Below are 19,534 nucleotides of genomic sequence, written 5' to 3'. Positions count from 1 at the left end.
TGGTCTACCACGTTTAAATGGATTGAAGCCAAGGGATGTGCAGTTTACAACTTTATGGAAACCATGAATTGGGGTTAAATGCATGAATTGGTCTGTCCTTCAATTTGCAGGCAGTCATTTGGGGGGATGGAAAAACTGATAGCTCTCAAGGAGGTAGGGTTTGTTTTTTTAATTTTTTTTTTTTTTTTTTTAATTAAAGGAGTTAAGAGTCATGGCTTTAAACATGTGTTCTCTTTGGTGCTGTTTCATGCATGCATTGCAGTTTTGTTGATTCAGCAGAAGAGAGTAATTCTCACATTGCTGATTGAAGGGAAGTGTAATGGAGTATATATCTTTCCCACAGGGTGAAACTGCTATAGCTTGGGCAAAGTGGCTTCTAAATGAACGCCCTTTAGTTCCTGCTAAACTGGAATAATTCTTCAGTATCTGTGAAGAAACCCATATCTTTCACCCCTTCACAATTTTAGCAAATGTAATGGTTAACTTGCAATATAGTAGACAATTTTCTAGACACTAAGGGGATTATGTTAATCTAAAATAATTTATTTTGTTTCATAACTATTGATTTTAATTTTTCTAATAGAAAAAGCCTGCTTTAGTCACTGAAGGATAATGAAGGGATTGTGATTATGTATTTTATGGCTGTAATTTGTAACCACGCTGTTGTGATGATGCATATGAAATTTTAACATCTGGCCAGAAAGAGAGAAGAGGAGATTTTTAGGTAAAACTTTGCTGTCAACATTGTAAAGTAAAGTAAGCTGTGCATCTCCTTTCCAAGTAACAGATGGAATTTAGTTACTTAAGAAATAAGCTCCTTAAGTTTTTCTTGCATAGTGATCAAACAAGCAATGGGACTAATAAAGTTAGAATTCTATTCATGGAACAAAACTCTTGTTTCTTGTAATAGACAGTTTTGTGTTCTGAGAATAACCAAATGGCAGCACCTGAGATCACAGTAGTGCCTGATAGTGTTGTTGTAGCTATAGGCAGGCATTACCCACCCGCCTTAGGTTATACAAATATGTATTTTGAGAGGCTGGTACCTCTGTATTGGCAATTTCTGTGAAGATTGCTTAGCATTATTTTGTCCCAGGACATTCAAATTTAAGAGCAAATTTCTAGACAATATTAATAGTGATGTGGCTGGTAATGAGGTATATGTAAGTGGTTTGGTATTACTTTGTGACTAGTTGAACTGAAACTTGCATACATCTTAAAAAAAAAAAAAAAAAAAAAAAAAAGTGTGTTTGATGAGTGATTAGTCTGTCATGGAGTCATGCTGGGAATGTATGAGTAGGAGAAAAATTAAGTAAATTATTTAATTTAAGAACCAGCACCTGTGCCAATGCTGTGACTGTTTTGCAGGTGAACCTTAATTGTGAAAGATTTAATCACAGAAGCCAGGAGTCATCTAGACCCATCAGGCTTTCAAAGCGGAGTATTTTAAAAATGGATTTACTTATAATACTGTTGGATATCTTAACAGTTCTGTCCTAGTTTTATTTAAATAAACTCTCCTTAGCTGGTTCTGGAAGCCCTGGCTTGCTGCGGTACCTGCAGTTTAGCATAGGCTGTCGAGAGGTATGAGGAGATGTACTGTGAGACAAATTGTAGGTTATGTACTTTTGAAACAGACTTTCTGGGTTCCAAACTCTTAAGTGAAATCTTGCATAATTATTCTTTTGTTATTGATTAATGATTAGGCAGTCTGCTGACTATGGCTAGGCTAATTTGAAAACTGTCATATAAGACGTTTCATACTGTTACACTTTTTCAGTAAAAGAGCCTTAGTCTGTAGGTAATACTTCTAGGACTTTCTGAACTATCTTGTGTCCTGAGATTTCATCCCTCTTCTGTCTGTTCAGTACTTGCTTAGAGCTAGTGTGTTATAGCAAATAATGATTTTATTTGTTTGTTTATTAATGAATTTATTTTTTAAGGCTGAACAAAAAGTATGTTGTTGTGGGGTAGCTATCCCCAACCTGTACATATTAGTGTTGTTATTCAAAATTACATAAAATAATTAGAAGGAGGACAGAAATGTGGGAATTCAGTACATAGGTATTTTTTCAGGCATAGCCTTTGTTTTATCTGACTCTCCTGCTGTCTAGCTTAATGTTTGAAGGAATAACAAAATATGTTTTGCTATCAAGCATAAGCATTCCTTTCTGTTAAGTTAGAAGATGAAGAAGTAGTACTGTAAAAGGTTGTGATGTTAATGACTAGGGCCAAGATAACTATAGATGTGTGTCAGAAAGTAGCAGACACGTCATGGTCTACTCTCCTCCTTTTTGATACAAATAAGTTTTGACTGGATAGTTCAGAAAAGATTATTTCCCTTTATTCCTGCTGAAATAGAGTTTCAGCTCAGATAGATACTGATCCATAAGCTTCTTATAAATCCGTTCGTTCATGTTACTTATTTTCATTGCACTAGGAAAATACATCCAGTTATGAATTTATTATTGAGATTGCGCTTTGTTTGTGGAATTATGCAGTGACAATATAAAATTAAAGAACTGTGCAAAATGTGGGTTTTTTCCCTCGGGATTATAGAAGCATATCTAACTGTTGAAAGGCTTCCTAGCGCATGTCGGCATGTTGTAGGACCTACAGGAAAAAGTTTGCTGAAGCCACCAAAGAAGTAGGGAGAAATGGGAAACCACATCTAGAGTGCTAATTGTGAACTATTTCAACGCGTGCTCTCTTGCTGATGAAGTGAATCATCTGTATGAATACATTCATGTGGCATTTTTTGATGAAATGTTAATTTTTTGCTTTATTAGCAATTCTATTGTTTTGCAGCTTTTCATGAAGTATATTTGTTGTAAAGAAAGCAAGCTGAAATAAAGCAGAATGCATAGAAGACATTTCATTGTAGTCCAATTACAGCTTTTGGTTAAATTTTAACCACGATGGGGACAAATGTTGGCATTCTGTAAAAACTTTGTGGGTGTAACTTCACGTCTAGCACTTGGAAATACTTTGAGACTTGCAAAGCTGGGGAACCGCCAGCAAGTATAACACAAGCTACAGGAAAAAGCTGACTCATTTCTTTGCCTTGAAAAGCCTGCCAAAGATAACAAAGGTAGAGATTGCTTCTGTTATTACTGGGGCATAATTAGAAATTTTAAAATTTAAATATTATTGCATTCATTTAAAAATCCCAACTGAATAATATTTTTTAGAACTTAAACTCATAGCAGTCATTACTTTGTTAAAATAGTGGTCTCAAAGTAGCTGTGTGTGTAGGAAGGTGATAGTGTATCTTGTTTGTAAAAAGTCTCTGGTCTAAAATAATTGGTGTTTCTGCTGAACGTTTTATGGAATTTCTTGTTTGGAATAACACACCTTAGACTTGCCTGTAACAGGCAAGATTTGATAGTTGCATAAAGCCGCAAGAAGCCATATTCCTCTGCTTGGGAATGCCATAATACAATCTCAATGTCTTGGGGTCGAAAGGAGTGACTGTATTACAGCTGACTTCAGTAAACCTTTATTTTATTAAGCCAGGTTGACTGCAGTATTTGACTAATATTTGCAGTATGTTTTTGTCAGCATCAGTTAGTAAAAATTCTGCTGTTTATTCCCAAATTTTCCACTTTATTGTTGTAAACTGATCACAAGAAAAGTCTATGCATAGTCTTACTTTTTATCTGGTTCCTGAAATCACAGTTATCAGCAGGTCAGAACAAATGTTTTGACGGATCTACATCTGGTATTACACATTATTATCAGTTGTGTTGAAAATACAAGCCCAAATTAGTATTTGTCAAAAAGAAATTTATTAGGGGAGCATTATTTAAAAACATTTACTGTTATTACTGAAATATGTGCATATAGCAGAACCCTGCAAGTTAGTTTTCTTGTAAGAAATACTTCTGTGCTCGAAAGGAACTAATAAATCTTTGCGCTTCTCCTGTTTTGCTTTACTGTTGTATACAAAAGTATGTTCCTTTGTCTCACAGATTTATAGTTTGGAAGCAATTTAAAATTCACTTTCACTTTTTTGTTCCTTTCATGTATAAGATTTGTTCAGTTTTGGGTTTCGTTTTGTTTCTTTTTTTTTTTTTTTTCTTTAAGCTTCCCCTTGTACAAAGCTTTTTGAGTTTTATCATCCATTTATTTTGTTTGAATATCAAATAAAATAATGGAGTTTAAATCTTTAGGATAAGCAATTTATCATGTGAAAGCAACAAAACTAAAGTAAGAGTATTGTATTTCAGGGGGAATATCACATTTAGTCCAAATTAGGAGTAGAATTAATTGCAATGGAATTACAATTGTAAACAGAGTAGTATAAATGACTCTTTTGATGCTGTGGAAATATATCATAAAATACAAAAGATAAGAAATAATTTTTCTAGTGTATTTTAGATTGCTTAACGAGGGCCTTTTAGTATATTTCACTACACTTTTAGCTTTTAGAAAAAATGTGTTTCATTTCTTTAAATTCAACAAGTCTTGAGTGATCCTCAGGCAGGATGGACACGGGAATACTGGCTGATATTTCCAAAATATAACAGTTATCATTATTTTATTCTACAGAACTCAAAACCACAGTACATTTGTCTTGCGTGTCATCTCTCCCTCTATAGTGACGTTTTGTATGTAGCTTTCGGTGTTATATTCACTTGTGTTATCAGATGGAGAAATAAGAGTAGGTGCTGAAAGGGTTACTCAAATATTAAAATAGGTTTCTAGTTGTTCTGTAGTGTGAGACAGCAAACCAACCATTTTTTGGTTGTTTTTCAAAATATAGTCCCAGAAGCTGCTAGCATCCCTTCCTCTGAGATGGCGAGCTGTCTTCTGCTATAGAAAACAGCGTGGGGTAAACTTTCTGAATTTGTGATTTGAGAGAAATTGTTTTTATATCAAGGAAATGATAAACATATAATAGGAAGAAAAGGCAAACTAAGCGGGACAGACACAAAATGCAGATTTTTTTTTACTATTATTAGCTTACCAGACATTTTAAACCAAAAGGAAAATCCATGAGTTGTAGCATTTGGGGAAGAATATAGTTTTTTGAAAGTCATAATAAATGAATCCTTTCATCAAAGAAAGGTCTTACTAAGTTTCATATATGAATGTGTAGATTATGAGGCTATTACATTAAGTGGAATACAACAAAAAATAATGATTACTAGAAATCTGAATGTGTCAGACCTATATTAAATCGGGATTTGGAAGAAAATGCCCCACGAGCAAGTTATTCCATTATATTTCCCTGGGACTTTCTGAAGCAGTTGATACCGTTTGCTTGGATGTCTTTGGATTTTGGATTAAATCATCTGCTATGGCAGTTCCTATTACCCTGTGTCTATGCTCATTCGTGTGTTGTGTTTGTTTAATGTAAACCTTCTCAATTTTTAGCTACACAAATGTAAAGCCCTGTGTGGCCTTTATTAAGTAGACTGAATACTTGCTGTATTCAGGCAAACTTAAATAAGGCTTTTCTGTGTAAGATGATTCATACATAAACTTGTACTAGTTGCATTAAGCTGATAAGGTTATTTATCTCAATGAAACTCACTCAGCTTTCACGTGTGCATGGTACTTGCATCTCTCTAGCCTCTTCTTCTGAAAGGGTTGTTCTTCCAGCATCACGCTGCTTGAACTTGCTTTCTTTTGCTTGGAGATGTGTTTTCTAATACTCTGTTTTGGGGAGTTGATCTTATGTTGTGCTTTGTGAAAGCTCTTGCTCTTAATTGGGATAGAGGTTTGAATCATAGAATGGTTTGGGTTGGAAGGGACCTCAAAGATCATCTAGTTCCAACCCCCCTAGTTCCAACACCTCCCACTAGACCAGGTTTCTCAAAGCCCCATCCAACCTGGCCTTGAACACTTCCAGGGGTGGAGCTTCCACAGCTTCTCTGGGCAACCTGTTCCAGTGTCTTGCCACCCTCAGAACAAAGAATTTCTTCCTAATAGCTCATCTAAACCTCCCCTCTTCCAGTCTGAAGCCGTTCCTCCTCTTCCTATCACTACAGCCTTAATAGAGTCTCTCCCCAGCTCTCCTGTAGGCCCCCTTTAGCTACTGGAAGGCTGCAATAAGGTCTCCCTGGAGCCTTCTCTTCTCCAGGCTGAACAGCCCCAACTGTCTCAGCCTGTCCTCGTAGGAGAGGTGCTCCAATCCTCTGATTACCTTTGTGGCCCTCCTCTGGACCCGCTCCAACAGGTCTATGTCTGTTTTAAAGGATCTATATCTAGGGCAGGGTATGTGTCAGCCAAAACTATTGTGTAGTATGGAGACTGGAAAGAAGAGGGAACAAGAAGTTTTTCTCCCACCTCACCCATTGCAAAAGTCTTTAACTGTGCTTTTGCCTGGGCCTGCCTTTAACTCTTGAGATAATTCATTTAAACATCACTTTTAAATTCTGGAAATTTAAGAAGTACCTCCCATCTGTAGTTCATGAAGGGGAAGGAATTCCCCACCTTGTTTGAATATACAATGAGTATATGTAGACCTCTGCTTTTAAATCATGTGATTGGCAGATCTAGTCCGAGTCCATTAAACTCAGGAGTTTAATGGTTGTGCTGTCTAAAATACCACAGTTCGTTCATAATTATTCATAGGACCGTCATCCCTCTGGGCTGGGAGTCACTGTAAGATGTGCTTAATTGCTTTTAAATGGCTGGTGCTATGATTGTGTATTTTGAGCGAAGTCATCATCATTGTTGCTTCATCAGGTTATTAAGAAATGGTGGTCCTTGTTTTTCTCTCTAACACTGTTTTGTACTCATAAAAGATAGTCACATTTAGTCAGAACTGACTAATCTATTTAAGTTAATATTCCCTTGAGGAAAAGCTTTAAATTTCACAGCCTGTTTCACAACATTCTTTAGGCACTTAAATAATTTCAGTCTGTTTGTGGAATACTGCGGAGTCTGTGGGTTGCCCAAACTATTAATTAATTTGGTAACCTTTTATTAACCCTATTGCTTTATTGTTACCTATATTTGTGGGAAACAGCAAAAAAGTTGGATTTAATATGTTTTGATACTGGAAGCTCGCTGCTGAAACAAACACTAAAAAAAGTATTGTTACTTTGAACCTTTGTAATTGGCACTCATTGGTCCAGTGTTACATTGTATTCCTCTCTTCCCATTTGTTTAAATGAACAGGATTCCCGATACTGTTTATTGATGAATCCTATACTGTTGGGTGATGTAGTCATAGGGTAATTTTGATTGGAAGTTACTTCTGGATGTCTGTCTGGTCAAAAGCAGGTCCAATTAGATCAGGTCATGCAGGGCTTAATAAGTTCTTAAACAAACTGTTTCAATTCCTGGATCTATGACTAATATCTCTATACAAAATGTATAAATCAAGAATAACTAAATTTGACTTATAATTTTCTAGAATAAGTTGTGGGCCTGGCAGTTGTTTGAATATCATCATTGAAACAATAACTATGTCCTTGCTTCTATTCCTCTGTTCCAAGTTTAAGCATCGTTATAGTAGAGTTTGTATATGGGTAGCACTGAGACCCACCTAAGATTCTTGGCTTAGGGAAAAAAAAAAAATCTTATCAAATCCCTATAATTTTCCACTTAAAGTGAGCTTCACTCTTTAAATAGTCGTAGCATTAGAATAGGTAAATACCTGTTGAAGCTGCGGTACCCAGTGTCCGCAGTGACAGTCATGGATATACAGGGTGAGAACAGTGTTAAGCATGGAGTGCTGCATCCCTGGTATCACTCTCGGCAACAGGTTATTGGAAACTGAAGAAATTTTCTGAGCCAGACACGGTATCTTTATATTTAATAACCCTTGAATAGATTTATTGCATCTGTTATTAAAGTTGTTTCAAGGGTAATACATCTTTTTAATTACTGTATATTAGTCACTCAGGCTGGTTTTGATGATCAAATGATCCCTATTTGGAAAGACAAAAAATAAAATCTTTGACTGTTTACTTAACCATAGAGACCTGATCCTTTCTCTAAGGGGATGGAATTGGGGAAGAACAGCCTGGGACAGATCTTGCCTTAATAATTATTCATATATATATATTCATATTCTATTCTTTTTTTTTTTAAATAGTCACACCCTTACTCCTATGAAATCATAAAGCAGATGGTTGTTCCTTTTTCTTATTTTCTTTGCAGAGTCTACTTATAGATGTCTTGTAAGAACACGGGTATTTAATATTTATGCATTATCGACATGTGCACTGCTCCCATTTGCCGTCTACATAATTTTAGTCTTCCATCTTGCTTAACAAACAGTGTCCAGACTCTTTATTTTTACAGTGTGGTTAATAGAGGTCTTTCCATCAAAAAAGTACATAATGCTGCTGCTGTTTTTTCTTACTGCTGTGCCCCTTAAATCTCATCAAGTTTACAAAACTGGGGATGTGAACAAGCGAGTTATTCAGTTTTAAAGAAAATAGCTTGGAGCCTCTATCGTATTTAACCCCTCTAACTAGGCTTAGAAAAAGTTTGAGCTGATTTGATCCTCTGAGACTGAGACATGAGCTTTGACAGAAAAAGTGTGGAAAGACCGTGCTGTGCTATAGTTCTTCACAGCTGAAGCAGCTTCTTTTTCTCAGAGTAAAGAGAAATTCTGTTGCACCTGCAGATCATTATTAGTGTTGATCCTGTGGTACAAAAACCTGTATTTGCTTTCTGCATCCTACAGATACAAAATAAAGGATATTTTTGTCTTTCGACCAACTTTACCTGTTGATTGACGGGAATGAAATTTATGTTGCTGAACAGTAATGGAAGGGGCAAGCCAATCCAGAAAAATCCAAACAAAACAAAACCTCCCACGTTTTCCTGGAGGTTTATTAGATGAACATGACCAAGAGCTATGTATGACTGCAAAAACCACAATGATGATAAACGAGACATGTTGTTAAATAGAAACCACTGATTATTGCCATGCACGGTGGAGAAACTGATTTAAAAACTGATCTGGTAGGAAGCTTTGCTTTCACTGCAATTTGATACAGCCTGGGTAGTTGCTGTAGCTTACAGATACCTGTGACCTTTTTCCTTGTCTGCTTTTTTTGCTATTATTTGTGCAATATTTGTCTCTAAATACATGATAAATCTTATTGCAATATCATAGTTACTTAGCTGAGTTCAGCAGAAATACTTTTTGACTTTATGTAGCCTTAACTGTTAATGGAAATTGTAAAAATTCATGTTTATATATTCATAGGGAAAGAAAGCATAGCATTTAAAAATAGACAATATCAAGATTTGTGTTTATTGAGCCCTTAAAGTGCATTTTTTATGTCAATTTGCAAAAATGATGTTGGTAGGTGATGACTGTCCATAGTTCAGTTGCAATATTTGGCTTCATCCTCCTGCAGTACAGGGAACCTATAAGCTTCTAAATGTCAGCGCTCTCTTTTTCATCAGGGACCAGACACTAATTCAGGAAGTATAGTGGCCAACAGGTCATGTATATCTGACACATGAGAATGGATATTAGAAGTTGCGATAGTAGAAATGCGTGAATCGCTACTGGTGCAGCAGAAAAATGGAGATTAGTGGGATGCTACAAGCTCTCTTTAATCTCCCTGTTAAGCCTAACAAATACGTACCTGTGAACACAATAGTGATTACAAAGATCATCAAAGACCAGAAATAGAATTAGTCTTTTGAGGTCTGTTTTTTTCCTCCTTAGATTTTTTTGAATACTTTCTCATTCCTTGTCAAATTTCCTCCCGTGATATTTTACCTTATCTGCCCGCTACTGGGCTAGGATTAAAAGCCTGAATTTAGGTAGGGTTCTGACATCTTTACTCCCATGGCTTCTAACAATAATCAGAACAAAGTTTGAGATTATTTTAAAACACTTTTTTGGTGGTATAAAGCAGTCTGAAATAACTTCTCTTCTAAATACTGCTGAAGAGAGTCTTAATTGCTTTCCAAGTTTTGCCCTCATCCTGACTTACATATAATTTCAAAGTTTATACAAACTTCTATAGCATCGGATGTGCTGGAAATGCATTAAAACTTTCTGTAACGCAGAATGGAGCAATGCTGTAACAGGCTGAGAAGACAATTTTGTAGAAGTGGGGATTTGAAATGCAACTGGGATATATTGCAGCTATTTTAAAAATAATGCGTTTTAATATGAGATAGAATTCATTAGATATTTTTAGAGGTAATAACTCTGTAATTTCAAATAAGACCAAATCTGAATGCAGCTTGCCAGGTTTGTACTGCTACATCTATAAGTAATACTTTGTTTATTCTGATGATCTGGACAGCACGGGATGATATTTAACCGCATAAACCTTACTTAAAAGATACTTCCTTTTCTACCTGAAGATTGTTTGAATTTTGGGGGTAGCCTTTTCTGCGATTCCCTGGCACGTGAGGACTCTGAGGCGGCTAGATGGCATTTGTATGCGTGAGCTGGAAGCAGGTTTGGAAGGCGTAGGTGTGATGGAGGCATGTGCACTGTTGAGCAGCCGTTTGCGCCGACTTCAGCAATTCGTGAAGACATCAGGCTTGCAGCACACAGGGTATGTGCAGCTGCGCAGGTTTATAGGTTTGTGCAGGTCTGATACTTCTGGGAAACAGATTTTCTGTGTACGTGCTGTCTGGCTGCCGTGTCTGTGCGCAGTTAGCTGGATGTATTTGAAAGCAGTATGTTCACTGTATGCATGTACGGAATGTACAAAGTACCGAGTGTATAGAGAGTGAGATTTACTGAGCATGGGCCATGCAGTTTATTCCCATACGTTCCATCTGGGAGATCCATCGCACATATATAGGAGCTTGAGCTTCAGCGCATGTTCATTTTCACTTAGATAAGGTTTTTATTTTTTGCAGGTAATTTAATGACAATATCGTTTACCAAGAATTTTCACTGAATGGAGAACATCTTGCGGCGTATTTTAGAGCAAGCTAATCACTCTTTAAAACATTTTGTAGAAGTTGTGATTTATTTTTGTTGCTCTGTGTGCTTGACTCAAAATTTGTTTCCTCTTTTCAGGCAGCTATAAATGGTGTAATACCACAAGAAAACGGCATTCTACAAAGGTAAGCATAGAAGACGAGTACACACAGAGAATGATGCTGGCTAGTAGTTACAGTGTTTGTTCCTGAATCCTAAGAAGATGATATAATTCTCCTTTTAAAGCAGTTTCTGGACCCACAAATTCTATTCCTGGCAAAGCTCATTTAATGTTCGATTTTCCCCATACTGATGGAGGACCAGCTTGAACGCCTATTCAAATTAATTAATTTTTATTTTGAATTCACTGGTTATTGGGTCATTCTGTGCAGGGTTCACTCTTTACTAAGTCTGGATTTTGGTATGCTTTCTTGGATGTCAGGACTTGGTTTGTGGTGTGGGTTTTTTTGGGTTTGTTTGTTTGTTTGTTTTTTTCTCCAAAGATCTAAAAATTTGCAAGGCAAATCCACAGATGTTCCTGGCTAAGTATTTTCTTTTTCCTTATGCATTTTTAAAGGTATTGATATTCCATGGTCCCCTGACCCTGGCCAAAACTGTTTGTATTTTTGTAGTGTTTTTTTTTTTTTCTTTTAGTTGAATTACAGCACCAGATACTGTGTTAGATAAAGGTTGCTCCCTTCTAAAAGTAGCTTTACTGATTTTTTTTTCAGCTTCTGAATTAAATTTTGGCTTGTATACTGATGCCTGGATATCTTGAAGTCACTGAAGCATAAGTTCCTAAGTGCTGATGAGGCAATTGAAAACAGCAGAACAGGAATTGAACTACTTGAGAGAGACAGTAAAATAGTGTTTAAAATTTTGTTTAGAAAAATACTCAATGTACTATTTTAAAAAGTTTATTTTAATGATGAAAAAAGATACATAATGTAGGTAAAGTGATGTTTTGGGATCTCTGTCAATACTTACTAAAGCTGTCATTACATAGAGTCAGTTTTTGATCCAGGATAAAACTTTTATTTGCTTAGCAAAATTACGAGATGTTTATATACCATGAAGCCTACCTAGTCCATTTGAGATCAAGTCTCAGTTGTGTTGAGCACTCTTTCTACCTATGTTAATAAGTCCTGGTCTCAAAGCATTTATATGCAAAATACCAGAATGTTTGGAACCATTTGGTCAGGGGGAAGGAGCTGGGGAGTAGTTATGGCTGACTTGGATAATAATCTGGTCCAGTGTCCACTTACAGTTTTCTTCCACGCTAATGTATTTATTTTTAGAAATGATTAAACAGTCAATTGTGTCTCAATTTTTTTTTTTTTTTTTTATTCCAATGGAAGTGGTTTAAAAGGAGCCTCAGAAGACTTAGAAGCCTGGTTTCCAGTGGTTTTCAGATGAGGCTTGTTTTACTGATGTAAGGCTTTTTATGTTCCATTAGAGATTGCCAGTCAGATATGTAGGATGCGTTTTGTGGTGGAATCAAATAGAACTAATACAACTGGACTTGAAGTAAGTTAATTTACTGAAGGGAAAAAAAAAGCTTTATTTTATAATTCAGTTGTGTTGTTAAAAAAAGGTGCAAAATCCAGTCCTGAGAATCAGGATATTCATTGCTGCTTGGGTCTTCCAACATAACTTCCAACTATAACTTGGTTATAGTACTTAATCAGATTTAAGACAATAAGATATCACTTGGTATTTTTACTCTTCTAAATCCTGAAAATAAGGCTGTTTCCTCTACACTTTAGGCCTCTGAATTGGGTCTTTGACATTTGAGTGTGAGTCTTTGTAGCTGGGAATTCATCCTTGTGAGCCTGCTGATGTGAGAAGGGAAGGAGCCCCTTGTTTTACGAGCATAACATGGTTTTCTTTTTCAAATGTGGAAGTCTCAATGATGGGATTTGCAATACCTGTGTATAAATTCTGCACTTCTGTGACATGCATGCCATCCACATTTATGCTTTTTTAAGTTCAGGCCTCCTCTAGATGACAAATTTGACTTGCTATAAGAAGCATTTCCTTTCAGAGATCTTGTGGTGTCTTCAAGAAGGGCACATAGTATTTTTTGATTAAGTTCTGTTTAAGAAGAGAAATGAGACAGCTTATACCTCAGTGTTTCTTAAATCCTTCTTTGCTCAGTTTCCATTCTTTCAGGGCATACATTTCATTAGCTTGTATCCTCCATCATGATAACCTGTAACTGCCCAGGACAGATAATCTTCCTGATAAGAATATCTACAAGGTAAAGCTCTAGGCTTACCCTGTGAGGTCTCTTGACTTCCCCATGTAATTTCTGTGCATCGTAGTTTTTTTTGGCCTGGAGTAATGTTGCTCAAATTTCATGTTGTGTTACCTTTGTTTCTAATCCCAGTTACATGCTTCTTGTGGAGAGGCTCACTGAGGAAGATTAAATGCTTCTGGGTAGTGAGGGTTTCCCAGTTTATTCTGACATGTAATGCTGTATGTGTCCTTGAGCCAGGTATGGAGACATCCTTATATGAATGTCCAGGAGGCTTGAAAGATTTTGAATTTGAAGGCAAGCTAGAATTCAGCATTGCATTACTGTTGTACTTCTAGGTATTTTTTGCAATATATACCTCATTATCATAATTTATTTACCTTAAATACATAACTATTTTTATATCTGACTTGTTTTCCACTAATTTGGTATTGGAAAATACCAATCCACGTGCAGTATTTTAAGCTTTATTTCTTATTCTCATTTCCATTTGATACTAGCCCAATGATGTAGAAAGCTGGTCGTTGCCATGGTGCCAATTTTCATATGGTCACAGCACTCCTGGAACAGGAAATAATGCTTCTCAGGATAATTCTGATGTTAATTACATAGTGAACTTCAGACTCAAATAACGGCTTAAATGCTTGCCATCTAAGCTGTTCTCCTATAGCATTTCTGAGTCACTGAAATGATAATATTAGTGATAAGTTATTTTCTAATTATTAATAAAAGTGTTTTCAGATACAACAGCATAGTTTATTCAAGAGGTGTGTGCTGTGAATCATAGTAAGTGAATGATACTGTTCGCTTTGCTTTGCTAACTTGTAATTAAACATATCAAGCTGTTCTGTTTAAACTTTCTTATCTTCATATCTTTCAGTGAGTACGGTGGAGAGACTTTACATGGACCAGCGTATGGCCCCACAAGTCATTCTACAGCAGCTTCTTCAACTCCTTCCTCATCCTCAGCATTTCGCCATGTAGTGCCATCAAGACAAATAGTGGAAAGACAACCTCGAATGCTTGACTTCAGGGTTGAGTACAGAGACAGAAATGTGGATGTAGTACTTGAAGACAGCTCCACAGTTGGTAAGGATTTGTAAAATGAAATGAAAGCTGTTGTGGTAAAATTGTTAAAAACAAACAAAAAAGACCCAACCCCAATAGTCCAAATACCAAAACCCAAAAAAAAACCAAAAAAAAAAAGGAAAGAAAAAGCAAAGCAAACCAAAACCCCTCAAAAAAAGAAAAAAAAAATCCCCCAGAAAATGCAGCCTCCACAGCTACTAACCATTTTCAAATCTCTTTGCAGCTTTAAAAAAGCAAAATTTCACTAATCCATTGTAAAGGTTAGTGATCTATCAAATATTTATTTTGAAATCTAGTTTTCTTATGAACTTGCTTCAGAAACATAATGAAGATCCCTGATTAAGTTGAGGCATGAAAATGTAATTTGGGGTAGAATTAGTGTAGATTGCAATCTACTAATAAGTGGATAATCTTGGCTTTTCCTTTTCAAATCTCTATGGCATCTCTTTCTGTGCAGAATTAGTGACAACATTTAGAGGAATTCTTTCCAGTATGAAGATCATCATTGCATTCTTCTTTTTTTCAATTTTTACTTGAGTCTTTTGTGCAAATTAAGATTTATCAGTTTTATTGTCTTTATCCTAAAACTGATGCGTTTTGTAACAGTATGTTAGAAATATGCTATTGTTAGCATTGCAGAGCGTGTTGTTTTTTACATTCTCCCAACTGTGAATTAATTTACTTTTGCTAAGGAAGAGTATTTTTTTTAATTTTTCATTTTTAGTGAAGACTCTATACAGATCAAAATAAGGAACTAAATGAAGAAATAGTTGATCAAACCAATTTTCAGTGCTGCAGCCTTATGTCTGTGGTGAAATTTTGAAATTGAAGCTTTTGATCCTTAGTTGTCTTTAGCGTTCGATTTGGTATTGGCTGGTGCCACCTAGTGGTGATTAGTTTGAATTCCTGATTAGCGTTCCATGTATTTATTCCACAGCACTACACTGAGTGGCTTCCATCTAAAGCACATACAAAAGTCTGATCGAATCAGAATTTTGCAGCCGTAGTATTTTATTTTTTCTTTTCTTATTAACCTCTTTCAGGTATAAATTATTAAGCTGTAGGGCAGAGGCAGTCAGTGTAGCATTTTTGTGTGTATCTCGGCATATGAAGGTTGAAGGCAGCCTTGTGTTTAAAGTCCTGAGAGAAGTGAGCAAGGCAAACGGTAGATTTTCAACCACTGACTTCAGGAAAGAAGATTTTTGGCTTTTTCAGGGATCTGCTTGGCAGGATCCCATGAGCGACTGCCCTGAGCACAAAGGAGCCCAAGAGGGCTGGTTGATCTTCAAGGACAACCTCTTCAAAGGATGAGAACAGTCCCTTCCAACAGGCAGAAAGAGGAGCAAGCATGGCAGAAGGCCAGCACAGAACAAAGAATTCATGACTAAGCTAAATGCAAAAAGAAAGTACACCAAAGGTGGAAGGTAGTGATGGGGCTACCCAGGAGGAATACAAAGGTGTTGCCAGAGTGTGCAGGTTTGGAGTTAGGAAGACTCAGGTCAGGTGGATCTGAAACTACTGAGGGATTAGAAGGGCTTCTGTGAGTACTTCATCACGAAAAGAAAAGCTAAGGAAAATGTGAGCCTGCTCTTCAGTGGTGATTCCTGAACTTGGTTCGTGGGAAGATTATGGAGAAAATCTTTCTGGAACCCCTTTTTGAGCACAGTAAAGAAAAGGAGATTTGGAACAGCCAGCCTGGATTTACTAAGGGCAAATTGTGCCTAATCAATGTTATTTGCCTTTTATGATTTGATGACTGGCTCTGTGAACAAGGAGAGAATGATGGATGTCACTTTGACTTTAGTAAGGCCTTTGACATACTCTGCTGTAGTATTCTTATAGTCATATTGTTAAGAAAAGGACTGGATAAGTGGGCTGATAAGGTAGGTAGATAACTGCCTGGACTGCTGGGCTCAAAGTCTGACTAGTGAACAGTAACTAGTTTAGGGATGTCACGCAGGGATTGATCCTGGGGCCAGTGTTGCTTAATGTCTTTATTAAAAACCTGGTTGTTAAGGTTGAGTGCTCTTGGTAAGTTCACAAAAAATACCAGATCAGAGAAAGTGGCTGATATTGTGGAGGATAAGGCTGCTATTTAGAGGGCCCTGGACAGCCTGGAGAAATGGGCTGAGAGGAGCCTTTTGAAGTTCAAAGAAAACAAAGTTGAAGTCCTGCATCTGGGATAGGGTAACTCCTATGTTATCCTGTCTGATAACTGCCTGAGGGCTGACAAGCTAGAAAACAACTTCATAAAAAATGGAATCTAGGGGTGCCTCAGCAGCGCACCCCTGCAGTGAAGAAGGCCGGCCACATCCTAGACTGTTAGCAAGAGTGTAGCTGATGGATCCAGGGAAATAATTATTCCCCTCTCTTCAGCACTTGTGAGACTGCACCTGGAGCACTGCATCCAATTTTGAGGTCCCCAGTACAAGGAAGATGTTGACATTTTGCAGTGAGTCCAGCAGAGGCCAGCGAGATAGTCAGGGGACTGGAGCACATGGCAACATAGGAGGAGAGGTGCAGAGAACTGGATTTGTTCAGCCTGGGGAAGAGAAGGGGAGATGTAGAGACCTTACCTATGTCTACAACTACCTGCTGTGAGGACACAGAGAAGAAGGAGCTGGACTCTTCTTGGAGGTGCACAATAATCTGAGAGGCAATGGATGCAATTCGCAACATGGAAAATTCCCATTAGATATAAGGTGGTTTATTGTTTTGTTGGGTTTTTTTTGTTTGTTTGTTTGTTTTTTTTTAAGTTGTGAGAGTGGTGAAGTACTGGAACAGGTTAGTCAGAGAAATTGTTAAAATTCCGTCCTTAAAAGTGTTCAAGAGTCCGCTGGACAGATCCTTGACTAAACCGGTTTAATTAGGCGTTTAAAGAGCTTGGGTTAGATGAACTCCTGAGATACCTTCCAGCCTGAATTATTTTGGGACTGTAATAACTACAGGGAGAGGAGAGCATCGCAATGTGCAAAGTATTGAAGAAGCTGTCGGAGCAGTTAAATTGTATGAACAATCCAGTCCTTTAGGTCGGGACTGTTGAAGATGTAATGGGGTATCAAAACCACTCACCCTCTTCATTGCTGGCAAAGCCCATTGCTGCAGATAGCATGCCTCTGCAAATGTGTGGGTCTAGCATACGTGGTCTACAAGTATTCAAATACATGTCCAAATCATCATATCCTCATGTGATTCTCCAATCATTCATGCTTTATGTGATTTTTTATTTTTTTAGCTTCATTTGTCCTTTACTGGTTGAAGTGTATGTTAGAAGAGTAACTAGATTAAAAGTGGTTTTCATAGTAAATTTTTCTTTGCTCTCATTTTTTAACTATAACTCAGTACTTTTTGAAATAAAGTAGTAAGTGTGTATATTTTATATATTTTCTTTGTTTTCTCTTCAGGAGATATCAAACATATTCTAGAAAATGAACTTCAGATTCCTGCATCTAAAATGCTGTTAAAAGGGTGGAAGACTGGAGATGTAGATGATAGTGTAAGTTTTCAACTGTGTTTTCAGTTAACTGAATTTGGTTTCAAACTGAGCATCTGTGGGTGGGGATTACAATGCAAGAATTATGAGTTTCAAACAGTGTTAGATGTCTTGGGTGGCATACAAGGAACTCTTACATTAAAACATTGCAAAAAACATTTGGACAAATCACTTGAGATTGTGTTGTTTTTATATATAACGCCGCCTACTTACAAAAAGGGTGTTAGGAAGTTAACAGTAAGTATATCCCAAAGCAAAGTATTTGGTGGTACTGTAAATAAGTATCAATAATTAAAAGAAATAAAATATGTCCAAATTGGTGAATGTTTTATACTTACAATGATTTTTCTCCCCTCAGACTGTTTTAAAAACTCTACACTTGCCAAAAAATAATAGTCTTTATGTTCTAACACCTGACCTGCCTCCTCCTGCTTCAAGTCATTCTGGGTAAGTCTTTTGGCCACAAATTCTACTTGTGTGATTTGGTTTTGTATGGTTTTTATGAAGCCACATGTATCCTTGCAGGAATCTCCAATCGGTAACTACAAAGTGTTTTCACTAGTAGTGAAACTCTAGTGAGTGTTGGGATGAAGCACCTCATTGTTGAAAAGGAGGTTGTTAAGTTTTTTAAACGTTTGGTGTGGTACATGGACCGCTTAGGTACATACAGATTTGTACACCTCCTAGATGCAATGACTTTAATTTAACAAAAATTTAGTCCCTGTGGAACTGAGAGCTGGCCTTTCGGAAGTTACTGCATTATGTTACTTCATTTAACGTAAACTTGTATAAATCCTTGCCAGCAGATCAGAATTTTCTTTCTGAAATGTTTGTCACATTATTTTATCTTGTCGTCTTAGACTTTTAAAATGTACATAGGTAGGCTAAATAATCGATTTCCTCTAAGCAGAATATCTTTTATTACTGCTTTGAATACTCAAATGTTAACCATGAGTGTTCACATGTCAGTGAATGTTGCTAAGGTTTCAAAATGAAATATTATTTTATGGTAAATGGAATCTTTACTCCTGTAAAGTAATTTGTGATTACTTTGCTTTGTTTTCTTTCCCAGCCTTCCCTTTCACAAAGGCAGACCTGTATGCGTTCTTTACCAGGAAAATATGAATTTTATTCGGTAGCCGCTAGAGGGTGCGCAGTAATTGAGGCTGGAAGAGCCGCGCTGCTGCCGGCCAGCAAGCGAGTGGGGAGGGCTGCGTTTGGAACTGGGCAAATCGCGGGATCGTTAGACTAGAGTGCCTCCGAGTTGTCTGAAGAGGGAGTTGTTTTTCTGCTGTTGTAGCCAATAAGAATATTCTACAAAAGCAGTCGTATTACTGGTGAAGGAAATTCCTTGACAATCCATGGAAATAGCTAACTGGTTTCCAGGTGACTAAAAGTACTTCATATATTACTAAAAGGTACTTGTGCACGTAACTGTGTAGTCTGTGGAGGAAATAAGAATGCTGATAAGAATTATAAAAATAATAATAAAGAAAAGAAGCATTAAGAGAGGGAATAGTGGGACTGGAACAGAGGGAGCAGGGTTGTGGTGAGCTGTGATGTGAGCTATATGTGCTTACAGGAGCTGTAGTCGTGTGTGAGGACAATAAGCCATTGTACTTAAGCAGCTAATTGAAGGACAGTGAAAATACCGTGGAAAAACACTGTAGATACTAACTGTTTGGATTTTTTAAAAATCTGTTTCCCGTTTCAAAATTTTCTACCCAGGTATCACTGTGTGTTGTAATTTGAATATCTTTGATTCTGGAAAGAAAACTGGGGTCTGAAGAATGTTGTTTATTGCAACCGCAATAAACTATATAAC

At 36.9% G+C, this 19,534-nt stretch overlaps 1 protein-coding gene across 1 annotated transcript in view; it reads left to right on the top strand.

Annotated features, from left to right (window-relative positions):
* Positions 1–19,534, top strand: part of FAF1 (Fas associated factor 1) — a 171,525-nt gene that overhangs the window by 26,261 nt on the left and 125,730 nt on the right. The window contains exons 3-6 of the mRNA XM_082483796.1: positions 10,970–11,016; positions 14,008–14,216; positions 17,621–17,712; positions 18,068–18,156. Of these exons, the coding sequence (XP_082339922.1) occupies positions 10,970–11,016; positions 14,008–14,216; positions 17,621–17,712; positions 18,068–18,156 (437 nt within the window). The remainder of the gene's footprint in view (positions 1–10,969; positions 11,017–14,007; positions 14,217–17,620; positions 17,713–18,067; positions 18,157–19,534) is intronic.

The sequence above is a fragment of the Vanellus vanellus genome (genome assembly GCF_965231255.1).
Source record: "Vanellus vanellus genome assembly, chromosome: 5".
In the NCBI taxonomy this organism is placed as follows: Eukaryota; Metazoa; Chordata; class Aves; order Charadriiformes; family Charadriidae; genus Vanellus; species Vanellus vanellus.
This window is presented reverse-complemented; position numbering and strand designations above follow the sequence as displayed.